The sequence below is a fragment of the Pteropus medius genome, unplaced genomic scaffold (assembly GCF_902729225.1).
Source record: "Pteropus medius unplaced genomic scaffold, Ma_sr-lr_union100, whole genome shotgun sequence".
Lineage (NCBI taxonomy): Eukaryota > Metazoa > Chordata > Mammalia > Chiroptera > Pteropodidae > Pteropus > Pteropus medius.
The window spans coordinates 10465524-10478448 of NW_024340696.1; the positions used below are offsets into that span (position 1 = coordinate 10465524).

At 47.2% G+C, this 12925-nt stretch overlaps 1 protein-coding gene across 1 annotated transcript; it reads right to left on the reverse strand.

Annotated features, from left to right (window-relative positions):
- Positions 1-1146: 1146 nt before the first annotated feature.
- CUNH11orf91 (chromosome unknown C11orf91 homolog) lies at positions 1147-3752 on the reverse strand. The gene is made up of 2 exons (XM_039864944.1): positions 2539-3752; positions 1147-1336 (listed from the first exon to the last, which is right to left on the reverse strand). The coding sequence occupies exons 1-2, from the start codon at positions 3290-3292 to the stop codon at positions 1251-1253; spliced, it is 840 nt and encodes a 279-aa protein (XP_039720878.1). The 5' UTR covers positions 3293-3752; the 3' UTR covers positions 1147-1250.
- Positions 3753-12925: the final 9173 nt, after the last annotated feature.

Consider the following 12925-nt stretch of genomic DNA (forward strand, 5'->3'; position numbering starts at 1 on the left):
TCCTCACCATAGAGACAGCACCTAGTAGTGAGGGGCAGGGGCAGTGGTGGCAGCAGGTGTCCGACAGACATCTGTCACCCAGCAGGAAAGAAAAGGCAGATGGGGCTGCACCGCACAGTGCTGTCTCATCACTTCTCACTTAGCTGGATTATTAATTAATACAGCCCCTAATTGCTTTCCCTGCTTCCTTTCTTAGTCTGTTCTCAACCCAACAGCACAAGTCAGATCCTGTCACTCACTACTGAAAACCCTCTAACTACTCCCCATCCCACTCCGAGGAAAACCCAGAGTCCTTACCATGGCTGCAGGGTCCCACATGAACGGATTCTCTCTGCAGGCATCCCTATCACTCCCCTCTCATTTCTCTTGCTCCTGCCATCTGGGCTTTTTCTGTCCCTCAAACATCCCAACACACTCCCACCTTCAGCCTTCACATTGGTCCTTCTGCCTGGAACATTCCCAGGGTGACACATGGTTGTCACCCTCAAATGCCTTCACACCTTGTTTAAATATTACCTCTTCAAGTAACCCTATTCGAAATTCTACCCTGCTTTCCTTGGACCCTCCTGGCCACACTTACCCTATTCGTTTTTCCCCCTTACCATATCATCTTCTGTGATACCATGTTATGACTTACATAATATTTATATTTATTGTCTGTGTCTCCCCCTCCCCAAATCTCAGGAGCCCAGGAGGGTGCTTGGCACTTAATAAGCTCTTGATAAATATTTCTTGAATATGTGAATTTCTAGGAAGAAATGTGGCTTGGATCCAAATATCAAATAGTTTTGTGGTCCAAAACCTATTAAAACGAAACAAAACAAAACACTTCCAAGGACTAAAGCTGTTTGAAAACAATCCAACCCACCTGTTCCAGTCCTTAAACAGCCTTTCTGAGCAGGCATGCAGCAACAGAACCAAATATATATTGCCCTTGGTTTTTCTCAATTTTCATCTGACTTGGCAGTTTGGGGGACCCCTCCCCTGGTCTTGGGACAACCTGAATGCCAGCAGGATGGCAGCTTCCAGACCCCATGAAAGGACTCCCCCCAGCAGCAGCACAGAAGGAGAGAGACCATGAGATTTACCACGTAAGTGGGCACTGTATGTGGAGTATGTGCTGGGAGCAACAAGAACAGCAGTAAATACAGAACAGAAAATAACGATTTTTGAAATGACTACAAACAGGACACATTATCTAAGCACTAACACCTAAGGAGGTGGCTGCCCAGGCTCTGGTGGGCAGCTCCTCAGGAGAGAGAGGCCGACTTCTTCCCAGGCTGCCTGGTCTTCAGTCCTTGTAACTTTTCATCTTTAAGTGCCTTCAAGAACTTATCTGCAGGAGAGCAAAACAAACTTAGCTGGAGTAGAGAGAAGGGCTTTTTCTAACACTGCCAAAGCAATTGTGTTTTCTACATGAGTCCCAAACCCATTATGATCCAAGATGGCGGGTCGGGGGGCGGGGGGCAAGGGACCCTAACAGCCCAAACATGTATAAGTAGAGAATATGTAGTTGAGAAATCTAGGACTTAGATAAACCCATTTTCTAGGAATTGTTTCTTCCGTAGCTATGGAAAGGGGAATTACAGGGTGCCCAATGAATTGGGGACCATTCCCATGTCATATGGACCTAAACATTTAGGTTATTTCATACTTTCCTGGTGGGGGGGGGGAGCGGCTTACATTTTATACAATAGTGGGGATGGTCTTCTAGAATCAACTGCCTTCCTCCCGTGGTCAAGTGCTTGGTCAGAAAGACAAAGTCTGCAGACAGCCTGATGCCGCTGAATATTCTACAGTGCAATAGGTTGTTCTGGGAGTAGAACCGGATTGAACAATTTTACTCTCGAACAGGGAGGAGTCAGTCAGCTTGCATGCTGGAGGAATTCCACACACAGCAGCACACCTGATGCGGATTCCTGAGACTTCAGACAGAGATCAACTGGCAGAGTCCAGGACCCCAGTGAGAGGCTACCTTCCAGCACTGAGAAGTGGAGGGTCCCAAAGCCCCTCAGTGAACGTCCTTGGGCCTCCTGGGTCTTGCACAATTCCCACTTCTCCCGTACAGACATTCCAGCTGCCACTCGCCTACTTCCCCCACCTCCCATTCAGGATCCCAGTTTAAGATAAACACTGAATCTCAGGTCTCTAGAGAGAGGGGCTGTCTGTGGTGGATGGAGCTCTAGGGGCAGCAGTACTGTGAGGGAGGCTCAAAGTTCAGGAAAGGGGCTGTCGTGGATGAAATTCCAGGTTTAGAAGCTCAGAGCCCAGATTACTGACAGGGTTTAGGATGGAGGGAGGATGGAATTTGGGACAAAAGGGTCCCTGAAGTCCCGATTCGTGGTCGGGGAAGCAGTCGGTTGAAATTCAGGCTGGGGGAGTCTGGGTTCTGGGGGGATCGATTGAGACCTGGGACTCCTGGGAGCTTTGGAGCCTGAGCCCAAGGCCTCTGCATTGTCGGGAGGGGGATAAGGGGCATGAGCCAAGGCATGAGGCAGGCTAAGGATGGGCTAGCGCAGCCCCAGGGAAGTCACGCACAGCGCTGGGAGTCGAAGCCGTCTCCAGTGATGGTGAGCAGCTCCAGCTCCTTAATCCGGATCTCCAGCTCGCACAACTCCTCGGGGTGTGAGGCAGAGGCAAGCCAGGGGGTCGTGGGGCCGGGCGCCAGGGTCGAGGCAGCCACCTCTGGCCCTGGCGGCGGCGAGTAGAAGAAACGCAAAGGCTCATAGGGGATGGAGGCCAGGCCCGAGGGCCAGGGCGGAGGACAGGGGCGCTCCCTGGGGGGACCCAGGCCGGGCGGCGGCGGGGGCGCTGGGGCCGGGGGCGCCTGGAGCAGGGGCCGGCCCCCCAAGACCCCACCCGCCGGCGCCCCACCCGCCTTCAGTGGCACAAAGAGCTTCTTCCAGATGTTGAAGTCACTGAGCGGGGACGAGGAGATGCCGCGGTCATAGAGGGACGGGAAGTAGAGGGGCGGGGCCGGCCGCTGGCTCATCGTGGGACTCTGGCTGCCGCGCCGCCCCTTCGGCATCTTTTGAATGGGAGGCTGCGTGGGAGGAACCCCGCGCAGGTAGACACGCGCCTGCCCCACGTCGCCGGGGTTCTGAGGTTCCACAGGCCACGCCCCGGGGGAGCGCGGCCCCAACCTTTCGCCCCCGCCCCTCCCGGAATAGGTGGAATTCGAGGGGCCCGCCGGCCACGCAGCAGAATGTGGCCACGCCCGTTGACGACAGGCCGCGCCCCTGAAGTGAGAAAGGCACCCTGAGTGGCAGGAGTGGGAGTCCCGTAGGCGCATCCTAAGATGCGGGACGACCCCTTGGTTTCCGCTTCGCCGGGCGATCTTCTTACCCACTCGACGACAGGAGCCACTCCCCTCCAGCCTCCGGCCAAGTCCGGCCCCTCTGCTCCTCTCACGGCCCCTAAATTCCACAAGCCCGGCTCCAGCCCTGTTGCACCCCTCCCCGGTTCCAGCTCTCACAGGCTAACATGACCTCATCCGAAAGCACGAAGCCGGGAGCTGGCCACAACTGCAAGAGAAAACTTTCTTCAATCTTCCTCTCCTTTCATAGAGAGAAAAAAATTTTTTCCTACAAACCTGTTCCCTGCCCCAGCTGACTTCCCTTACCATCCCTCCCTGAAGTGTGGGGAAATGAGTGTCTGACGTTTCATCCTCCACACCTGGAGGCAGAAATGGAGGCGAGGGTTGATTGAGAATGGCTGTTGGAGCCAATCCACGTTTCTGCCCAATTTCGCAGTGTTGTGGGAGATTCTGGAAAAAAGGACCCTGGTATGGGTTTGTAATAGATATGAAGTAGAGTGTCTTCGATGAAATGTAGTTCCCTCCCAAACACATTCCTTATCAGGAGCTCACAGACAGTAAACTAACCACCCAAAGGAAATCTACCATAAATGGCTCACTTATTCATTATGACTGATCTGGACTACTGCTCAAGAGACATGCCCAGCATCTTTTCATGAGTAGCCCGTATTAGTCATTGACTGAGGGAAGGTAAATTTTCTTGAGAGCCTACGTTTAACGGTGATTGGTGTGAATGAACAAAGATGGGCAGGGGCTAGTTTAGGCTGCCCGCCAGTCAAGACCTGAGTCAATACCATTTCCACTGGCAAATGCTGATGCAATGCGCGCGCGGCGCGCGCTGTGTGTGCGTGTGTGTGCGTGTGTGTGTGTGTCCGAGGGTGCAGCCGCAAAGGGAGAGACAGATGTCCGAGCTGGATATCTTTGGGCAAGTTGTTTGACTTCAGAGAACCAGGTTGCTTCATCCAGTTGTTTATGGTGATCAGACACAAGACAGAATGGTATGTGTAAAGCATTTGTAAACCTAGAAATTATGTCCAAAAGGAAAGAGCGCCTATCCCCACTCAGGGGTCTATCTGATGCTGAGCTTTTTCTTCCTATACTTAGCTGGATCCAGCCCAAGGATCCTATAATGCTGAGAATATAATAGGACTCAATAGGGATCAGAATATACCACCCTAAAATATGCCACTTTGGCATAGGATTATTTTAAATTGAAGGCGATTGAGAAACAGAAGACACGAGGAATTCTCTGTCCTCTCCTTTTCTGCCTAAGAGCAGGACCTATATTTCCCTCTGAAAAGGTAACATAAATTTCCCCTTGTGAAGGGGTCCCCCCTCCTCTCTCCCATCCCAGGAAGAAGAGATGACTGGAGATGCCACTGACTTCCGTCTGTATAACAAACTTACTAAACGACCCTTATCTTCCATAAATTTCCCCCATATATTTCCCCCCATAATTTACAATCCCTAGAAGCCCAAACCCCTTTTCCTTTGGCTTGTCATTTGTCCACAATTTATTACCTTTTGTTAAAATGGTTTGTAAACTCTCAAGCCTGACCGCTTTTTAGATTTTCACTTCTTTTTTGTGAGTAGCTTCCTCCCCCCACCTCGTGCATGCATAATAAATCTTATCTCCTGTTAATCTGTGTTTTTGTCAGTGTAATTCTCAAGACCAGTTAATCTATCTTTTGCCAGCTACAGAACCTAAGAGAGTAGAGGAAACCTTTTTTTTCCCACCACTACAGAACCATAGTAGTGGTAAGAGTCAGGGTTTTGGACTCAGGCCTGGGACTAAACCCTGGATCCACTATGTTCTTGGCTGTATAGGTGAACCTTTCTGAACCTCAGCTTTTCATCTATATAGTGGGAATAGTAATGGTACCTACTGTAAAAGTGGAAATTCTCCAGTTTCAGGGAGGCAGTATCTCCAGGTGCAAGCAGTAACTCAGTCACAGGGAGGCGATATCTCCAGGCGCCAGCCCCAGGAGAAGTGCAACATTCCAAGGTGAAAATAATAAAACTGTCTACTAGGCCCTGTTTGATCCGAGAGTTCCCCGGATACATTTATCTTTGTACAAAACGTTAATGGCTAACTTCTGCTTCTTATAATCTGCTTATTCAAGGATGTAGTAGGAGGCTTTATAAGCTGCCTCCTATAGAAGCTCGGGGCTGATCTCCTCTAACCCTGCGTGGTAGAGAGTCAGTCGCCGGCCGGCTAATAAAGGCTCATAATTAATCTCAATTGGTTCTGTGGGTCTCAGAATCATTCGCGCCACAACACTACTCACTTGGATTGGCAAGATTAAATGAGACAATCTAAGTACCTGGCCGTGGTACATGCTCAGTAAACATTAGCTCTTGTTATTACATACTGATGGTCCTTAGAAGGTAAACAGATGTTTCTTATGTTTTTTAAATGATGCAATATCATCACTTGCTTTTATTTGTACGTATTGTTGAAAGAACTCAAAAAGAGTCTGGGGCTCTGGCTAGAAATACATGTTCCAGTTTGTAAACCAGAAACACAATCAAGCAAAACCCAGAGTGTTCTGAAGAAGAAAAAAAGAGTTAAGAGTTCTTATAGTAAAAAGTACATTCTTGAAAAGAATCAATCCTGCATTCTTAGCCTCTGGATTGGTCTGAGATAGTGACCCTCTAGGTAACGAGTGTTTTGGATAATGGATGTCAGGCTGTCTAGATATGAATATTTCTTACCTTAGTCCTTCAGGTGGGTAATCCACTGAGGGAAGGGAGTTATCTGGAATTGATATATATATATCTAGGCATTGACAAAGGATTGGAAAATTCAAACGTTTAAGTTCCCAGGCTAACTTAAAATAGGAACAGAATTTTTTCCTCATGCCTCAACCTACTTGATTTTAGTAATTTAACAGCTCGACTAGAGTTAATGTAGGGAGGAAGCAAGAGAATTAAAATGTTAATCAAGCTACTTTGATTAATAGAGACTGCGATATGCTGATCAGCCCTGTAGCCAGGCCAGGAGGACACCTTCGAAACAGAGGAAGATTTCTGCTGGGATTGCTAATAATCCATTTCCCACACCTGCGGAAGGGGAAACAGAAACAACAGAGTCCTTCAGTGGCTGCCGTATCCAAATACAATCGTTCATTGCCACTGGCTAAAACCAGATAATTTAGCAAGCCCTACACCCTAGAAGCTGATTACCTGTTTTCCCTCTGAGTGAAATTAAACCCACAGCCACTACTGTGTGCCAGGCACTTGTCTTAATTCATTTTATATTTCTGACAACCCCAAGCTGTAGGTTATCATCCTCATTTTCCAGGTGAGAAAACTGAGGTACAGGAGCTTAAGCAACTCGCCCGAGGTCCTGTGACTGCTTAGCTCCGAGCTGGGATTCCAAACAGGCTGGCTGGCCCCAGGCCTCAGCCTCTTCCCCACTTCCTCCTGTGGCCTCCCAACAGTTCCCACGGCTCTCAGGTCAAGGGCACCTTCAGGTCCTCTGGCTTTCCATCCTCTTCCTGGCAAGAGGCTGGCTCTTACTAGAAGTTGTTTGTGTCACAATTCAAGTCCCCACTACCCTGGGAAGCACAGAACAGTCTTTTCTTTATTACTTATCTGAATTAGCCATTGTGTTGGTCCTTGCTGGTGGCCCAGGCATTCCCATTGCCCTCTGCAATGCCCACTATTACAAGAAAGTTTCTAAAAAATGCAGTCCAGCCCCTATTCTTGTTTTCTTTGGTAAATGTGTTCTTATGCACTTGCAGAGTAAGCAGATTTTTAAATAAACTGAAGCCTGAGAGGCAGTTTAATAGAGTGGAGAATGCAGGGGCTTGGAAGATGAGAGAGCTGAGTTTAAGTTCCATCAACCAGCATCAACTAGTTGTGCAAAATAATTGTAGTTAACACTTATTGACCACTTACTGTAACGTGCTCTCATGTTATCCTCACAGTAACAGTTATAGGGTAGGTCTGTCAGAATTTTCTGTTCACAAGCAACAGAGGTTAATACTGAGAATTAATACGAAGGGCTATGAGATATGAGATAATTCATGGGACTGAAAGCGTAAGAATTAGGTTTAGAAGGTTCAGAGACCAGGGAGGGCTCCAAGGATCCAGATAACGTAGGGAGGAGGCAAGAGAACTTAAGTGTTAAATCAAGCTACATTCAGAGACACTGCGATATGCTGATCGGCCTTGGAGCCAGGCCAGGAGGACACCTGCAGAACAAAGGACGATTTCCGCTGGGATTGCTAACAACCCACTTCCCACACCTGTGAAGGGGAACCAGGAACAACAGAGTCTTTAAGTGGCCGCTCCTGCACAAAATAAAATCATTCATTCCCTGTGGCTAACACCATAGGGAATCTAGGAATTAAAGGCTGGGAACTAACTGCCAGCAGGCCGTTCCCTGCTGAGGACTCCTATCCCTCCTCACTGCATGTCTGCATCAAAGGAAATGGGTAAACAAAGTCTTTAAACTGTAACTCACAGGAACTAAAGAAGATGTATAAACTGAATTCCAGATGGGGTCCCTCTCAGGTGCCTTTACTCTGTCTCTCACTGTCCGCCCCTCTCTGAGTCTTTCTGAGGCTGAGAGGAGACCATGCTCTGCCTATGGAGTGTTACCTCTTCTCTAATAAACTTGCCTTTGACTCTAACTTTGGCATGAGTTTGAACTCTTTCTACTCTCTCCACTAAGAACCCTCTGTCTCAGTGCAGGGCTTGTCTCCTCACCCAAGGGAATTTGCCCTGTCCTGCACCACAGGTAGCAGAAAGGAATCAATAGCCTCTCCAGTACAGGTAGTAAATGCTGCTGGCTGGCTATTCTCAATGACTATTTTATACTCTTTCCCCTGCACCTTCCCCTATAGAGGCTGGAATATGAAAGACTAGCTTTGCCAGTCTCCCTTTCGGCTAGGGGTGGCCATGAGATATTTCCAGCCAAAAGATATGACCAGGAGATAGCCAGAAGCTTTCTGGGATTTTACTTTCCTGATAAGAAGGACAAAAACAAGTTCCATCGGCATGCGTTCCCTTCATCTCTTCCTGCCTTGAACCGAGATGCAATGCTAAGACTTCTGCAGTGACTTTGAGATGAAAATATCACAAATATACCAGCCGAGACACTGCTGAGCAGCTGAACCAATGCCACCAGCTGCCTACCTTCTAAGTTGGGTCGTCTGTTACTTGCAGCCTTCCTGAGAGACTTATACCTTCAACTAAAATAGCTTTTGAGTCCTTCTATAACTCAGGACCTAAATTCCAGGAGAGAACATGCCCACCTTTTGGCAAGAGGTGAGTAGACCTCCTTCATTAATGGTCTCGCCAAGAATGCACTTAGTGGGTGGAAGTAATTCCCCAATAGGCAATTATGGTTTTGTTATCAGAGGGGAAGGGAAACGTGCCTAGTGGCTAAAAACCAAAATGTCCATTACCATAGGTACTACTGTTACATCTGATGATGACACAGAGGGTCAGAATGGTGAAGCAGTACGTGCAAGCCCTCAGAGCTAGTCAGTGATAGGGGAAGGAAATGTGGCGCAAATGGTTCTGAGACCCACAGAGATAATTGAGATTAATTATGAGCCTTTATTAGCCGGCCAGCGACTGACTCTCTACCATGCAGGGTTAGAGGAGATCAGCCCCGAGCTTCCAGAGGAGGCAGCTTATAGAGCCTCCTACTACATCCTTGAATAAGCAGATTACAAGAAGCAGAAGTGTCGGAAACCAGCCGACCAAGTCAAACCGGGTCCCTGAATGGGGGAGCGGGGACTGAGAAAAAAGAGAAGACAGACAGGGTGCAGGAGGGAGAACAGATCTCACAACCGTCTCTCTCTCCCGAGTTTATTTCTTGGGCTCCTTTTTATACATATTCTGTTCCTTTGTGTATCCCAAGATAACATAGTTAAAGTAACATCTTGAAGATCAAGGTACAATCGAAACTCCCTTCTTACTTCCTGTTTCTAATCTTATCTTCCTCCTGGAAATCCTCAGAACCAGCTTTTTCCCTTTTATATGCAAGCAGGCCTCCCGAGATAATCCCTGCACTCCTTTGAATTTTGGGAGCTTCACTTAACCCTTTAGCTCCCTACACGGAAGTTAGCCGTTAACGTTTTGTACAAAGATAAATGTATCCGGGGGAACTCTCAGATCAAACAGGGCCTAGTAGACAGTTTTATCATCTTCACCTTGGAGTGTTGCACTTTTCCTGGGGCTGGCGCCTGGAGATATCACCTCCCTGTAACTGAGTTACTGCTCTCCCTGGGGGCTGGCACCTGGAGATACTACGTGCCTGAAACTGGAGAATTTCTACTTTTACGGAAAAAGGAACTTTCGTAACTGTTCTGAAAATGTATTGCATTTAAGTAAAAGTCTGTTGCAGCAAGATCTTATTGGAAATCCCAATTTAAAAAAAAAATCTGAAAACGGCTTTATTCACATCATATACACACGGTTTCCATTCCAATCTTTAGGGTTTTTTAAGACTTCTTCCTATAGCTCAGGGAAAAGGGTGGTTTAGTTAACCCTTCTCACTAGTAGTTGTCTTGGTCAGAGATATTTGGTCGCAAAGAACAGAAATTTTCTCAAACTATTTTAAGCAACACAAAAGGGACGAGGGAATATGATATGGAGACACCTGGCCGAACCCCTGGGCAGCCACCCGGGCACACAGTCCAAGCCAGTGACATGCACAGGGAACTGCAATTTGTAAGCACTCCGATGGCTTTGGCTGTAGGCAATACTGTTTATAGTTACTGAGAAATATTAAGTGAACTTGTATATGTAATGCTTGGAATAGTGCCTGGCATACAATAAGCCCTCAAGTTGTGATCACTGCATTCCTTGTTGAAAAAAGTAGTGCTAGGTCCTATTCTGTCCACACTGGTAGTTCAGGGAATCATAACGCTAAGTTATAGCTCTGGCCACAGCCCCATATCACGGCAACACGTGAGACCCCTTGCATGCCCGGAAAGGCTGCCACATCTTCTCGGCATTAGTATTCTACGTTGACCGATAGTGATACATCCGTAAAACTTACAACCAGACTGGGTGGAGTTAGTTGAGTTAGCATGAGCACTAGTCGTAGATATAGGATTAATATACTGGGGTTTGGCTAACTTGCATGTAGCAAGGATGGGAAAGGCAGCACCTCTAGGGATGCCAATTACAGAAAAGAAGCTCCCCACTCCACGATCCCAGAATCTCAACTCCCAGTTCAGTGTGCTTTCCCTCTGCAGGGCGCATGCCGTCCCCCTCCCCAACCCAGAGTCTCTTGACCTACTCGGCTGCCAGGGAAGAGAATACCCTTACCTACAATGGACCCACATAGACACCACCTAGAAGTTAAGTGGTGTGGTCATTGATCTTATTCCCATATAAAACGTGTGCATAAATAGGAAGCTTTAAATAAAAATTTTATGGTGAATAATCCTTTAATTTTAATAGGCCTCTGATCAGTTTCTACTCATGTCAAAGCCAGTGGAATGAATGCCACATGGTTCCCTGTAGAGTCTCAGATCTCTTAAGCTTTGCCCAGTGTTCCACGTAACCTGCATCCTTATTATAGCCCACTTTCTGCCACTTTAAAAATGCTTGACCTCAAACCTCACAATTCTTTGAGGTAGGTGTAGGAAGCCAGAGCTCAGAGAGGTCCAAAACGCTTGTCCAGAGACATAGCCAATCAGTGGAAGACATGGGATCAAACTCAGGTTCCCAACTACAAAACCCATGCATGCCCTTAAGCACCGCTACGCCGCCGTGAAACACTGACAAGAAGCAGTGCTCCTTTGGGAACAGACCGTGGCAAACACAGAGTTTTAAATTATCTTGTTTCTCAAAAGGCCTAACTAGATTTTGTGAAGCTCGGGTAACCTAACTGTCCAGTAAAATATAACTGTACTTAATGTTTCTTCTCAAAAAAGGCAGGAATTGATTTCTTCAAAGCAAAAAAGCACCAGGGTCTTGTTCCAGGCTTTTTTCCAAGGTCAGACTGGTGTATGTTTGCTGTGGAATAGGCCAGGTGGCAGAGTGGCTGCCTTGGGAAGTTCAGTGTGAATCCTGGACTTGCCAACACGTTAATTACCTCAGTGACCTTCAGCGTTTCAGCTCACTTCTCCAAATGTCATTTCCTCTTAAAGCGGGATGATAGTAGTACTGATGAAGACACATGTAAAACGTGGGGTGTAGAACCTCGCACCAGAAGGTACCCCTCATCACTAGTATCCCTAGTGATTGTCAGGTCAGTACCACCTCCCACCAGCTCTGTGCCTTCTCAGCACATTAAGAATCCCTTAGAACTGTTATTAGTTCCGATGTTTGCAAGCTAGCAACAAAAACAACCTGAGCTAGCAGACTTTGAACACAGATGAGGATGAGGGACTCACAGTGTGTGAGATAAATTATCTGGCCCTGCTGAAGTTGCAGACAAATAAAGCATGGTTCTTACTCAAGAGGCTCGAAGTCCAAAACACATAGGCTGGCCTTTATTTTGAGGATCACACTCTATGATGTAAGTTGCAGGGCCGACTGCAAGGACACGGAAATATACCCATACCTCGAAGCTCAGTACTTCTGAGAATAAGACAATGGGTCAGCATCCTTCAGGACATACTATGAGTTCTACTTACCCACCCACTTGGTGTACTGTGCACCCATAGCTCATCCCCGCAAAGAGATCCAATGGGGTTATTACCACCTAATACTGAATTCAATTTGAACATTTCTGTAAAGCTATGCAAAGGCTACTGACTTTCCACTCATCTGGCCTTTGAAGTATTGTTGCCTTTGGGTCCAGACACCCAATCCGTAGTCTATGGTATGAATCATAGCAACTTTCTTCAGAAAGAAACCTTGAAGCTTAAGGCTATTTGTACCTTTGCCGATTTCGACTTCCCGCAGACCTCTCCCCGTTCAGCGGCACCCAGTTTCTGCCTTAATTACCCTTTTTTCAATTTTCTCTGGCCCGAAAGTTGCACATGACCACTTTTAGTAGTCGGATGGTCTCATCCTGGAATCTCAATCTTGAGAGAGTTCCGGAACTGGCCAACATCTGGCTTTTTGCGGTCCGGTCGGATCCCCCTTTTAAACTGTCCCAAATTTCACTTTCTGCTGAAGACAAAGTTGATTCTTGGTCCTAAGTAAAAAGCCCTACGTGAAATGAGTTGCTTTGCTCAGATGGTAGCTATGGGCACAGTTAGGCTGAAAAAGTCCTGCTAAGGAATTGTGACCATGTAAATCTTCACTTCTTTTAAAACGACTTTTTCCTCTTTCTCCTCCACTCAAACAGGCCTTGGACTCACTTGCTTCTTCTCTTTCCTTATCTTTCTGCACATTGCAGGACCATTCTCTTAATCATTAAGCCCTTAGGTCAGCATTACTTTTAGGAACAAAGCCTCAAGTCTGTTGACCAGAGAAAAGTTTTGGTCAAACTAAAGAGAACATCCTGCAGCTTCACACCTATGAAAGTGGAATGATCTTACCAGCATCCCCCCGAAACCAGGTAGGACATGCCATGACTGACATCAGGACCTGATGATCACTGCCTCCTAACCTAGTGCCGACCAATCAGTAGAGCCCACAACTCCAACTCCCTTAGAAACTAATGACTGTTTCCGTATATAACCTATT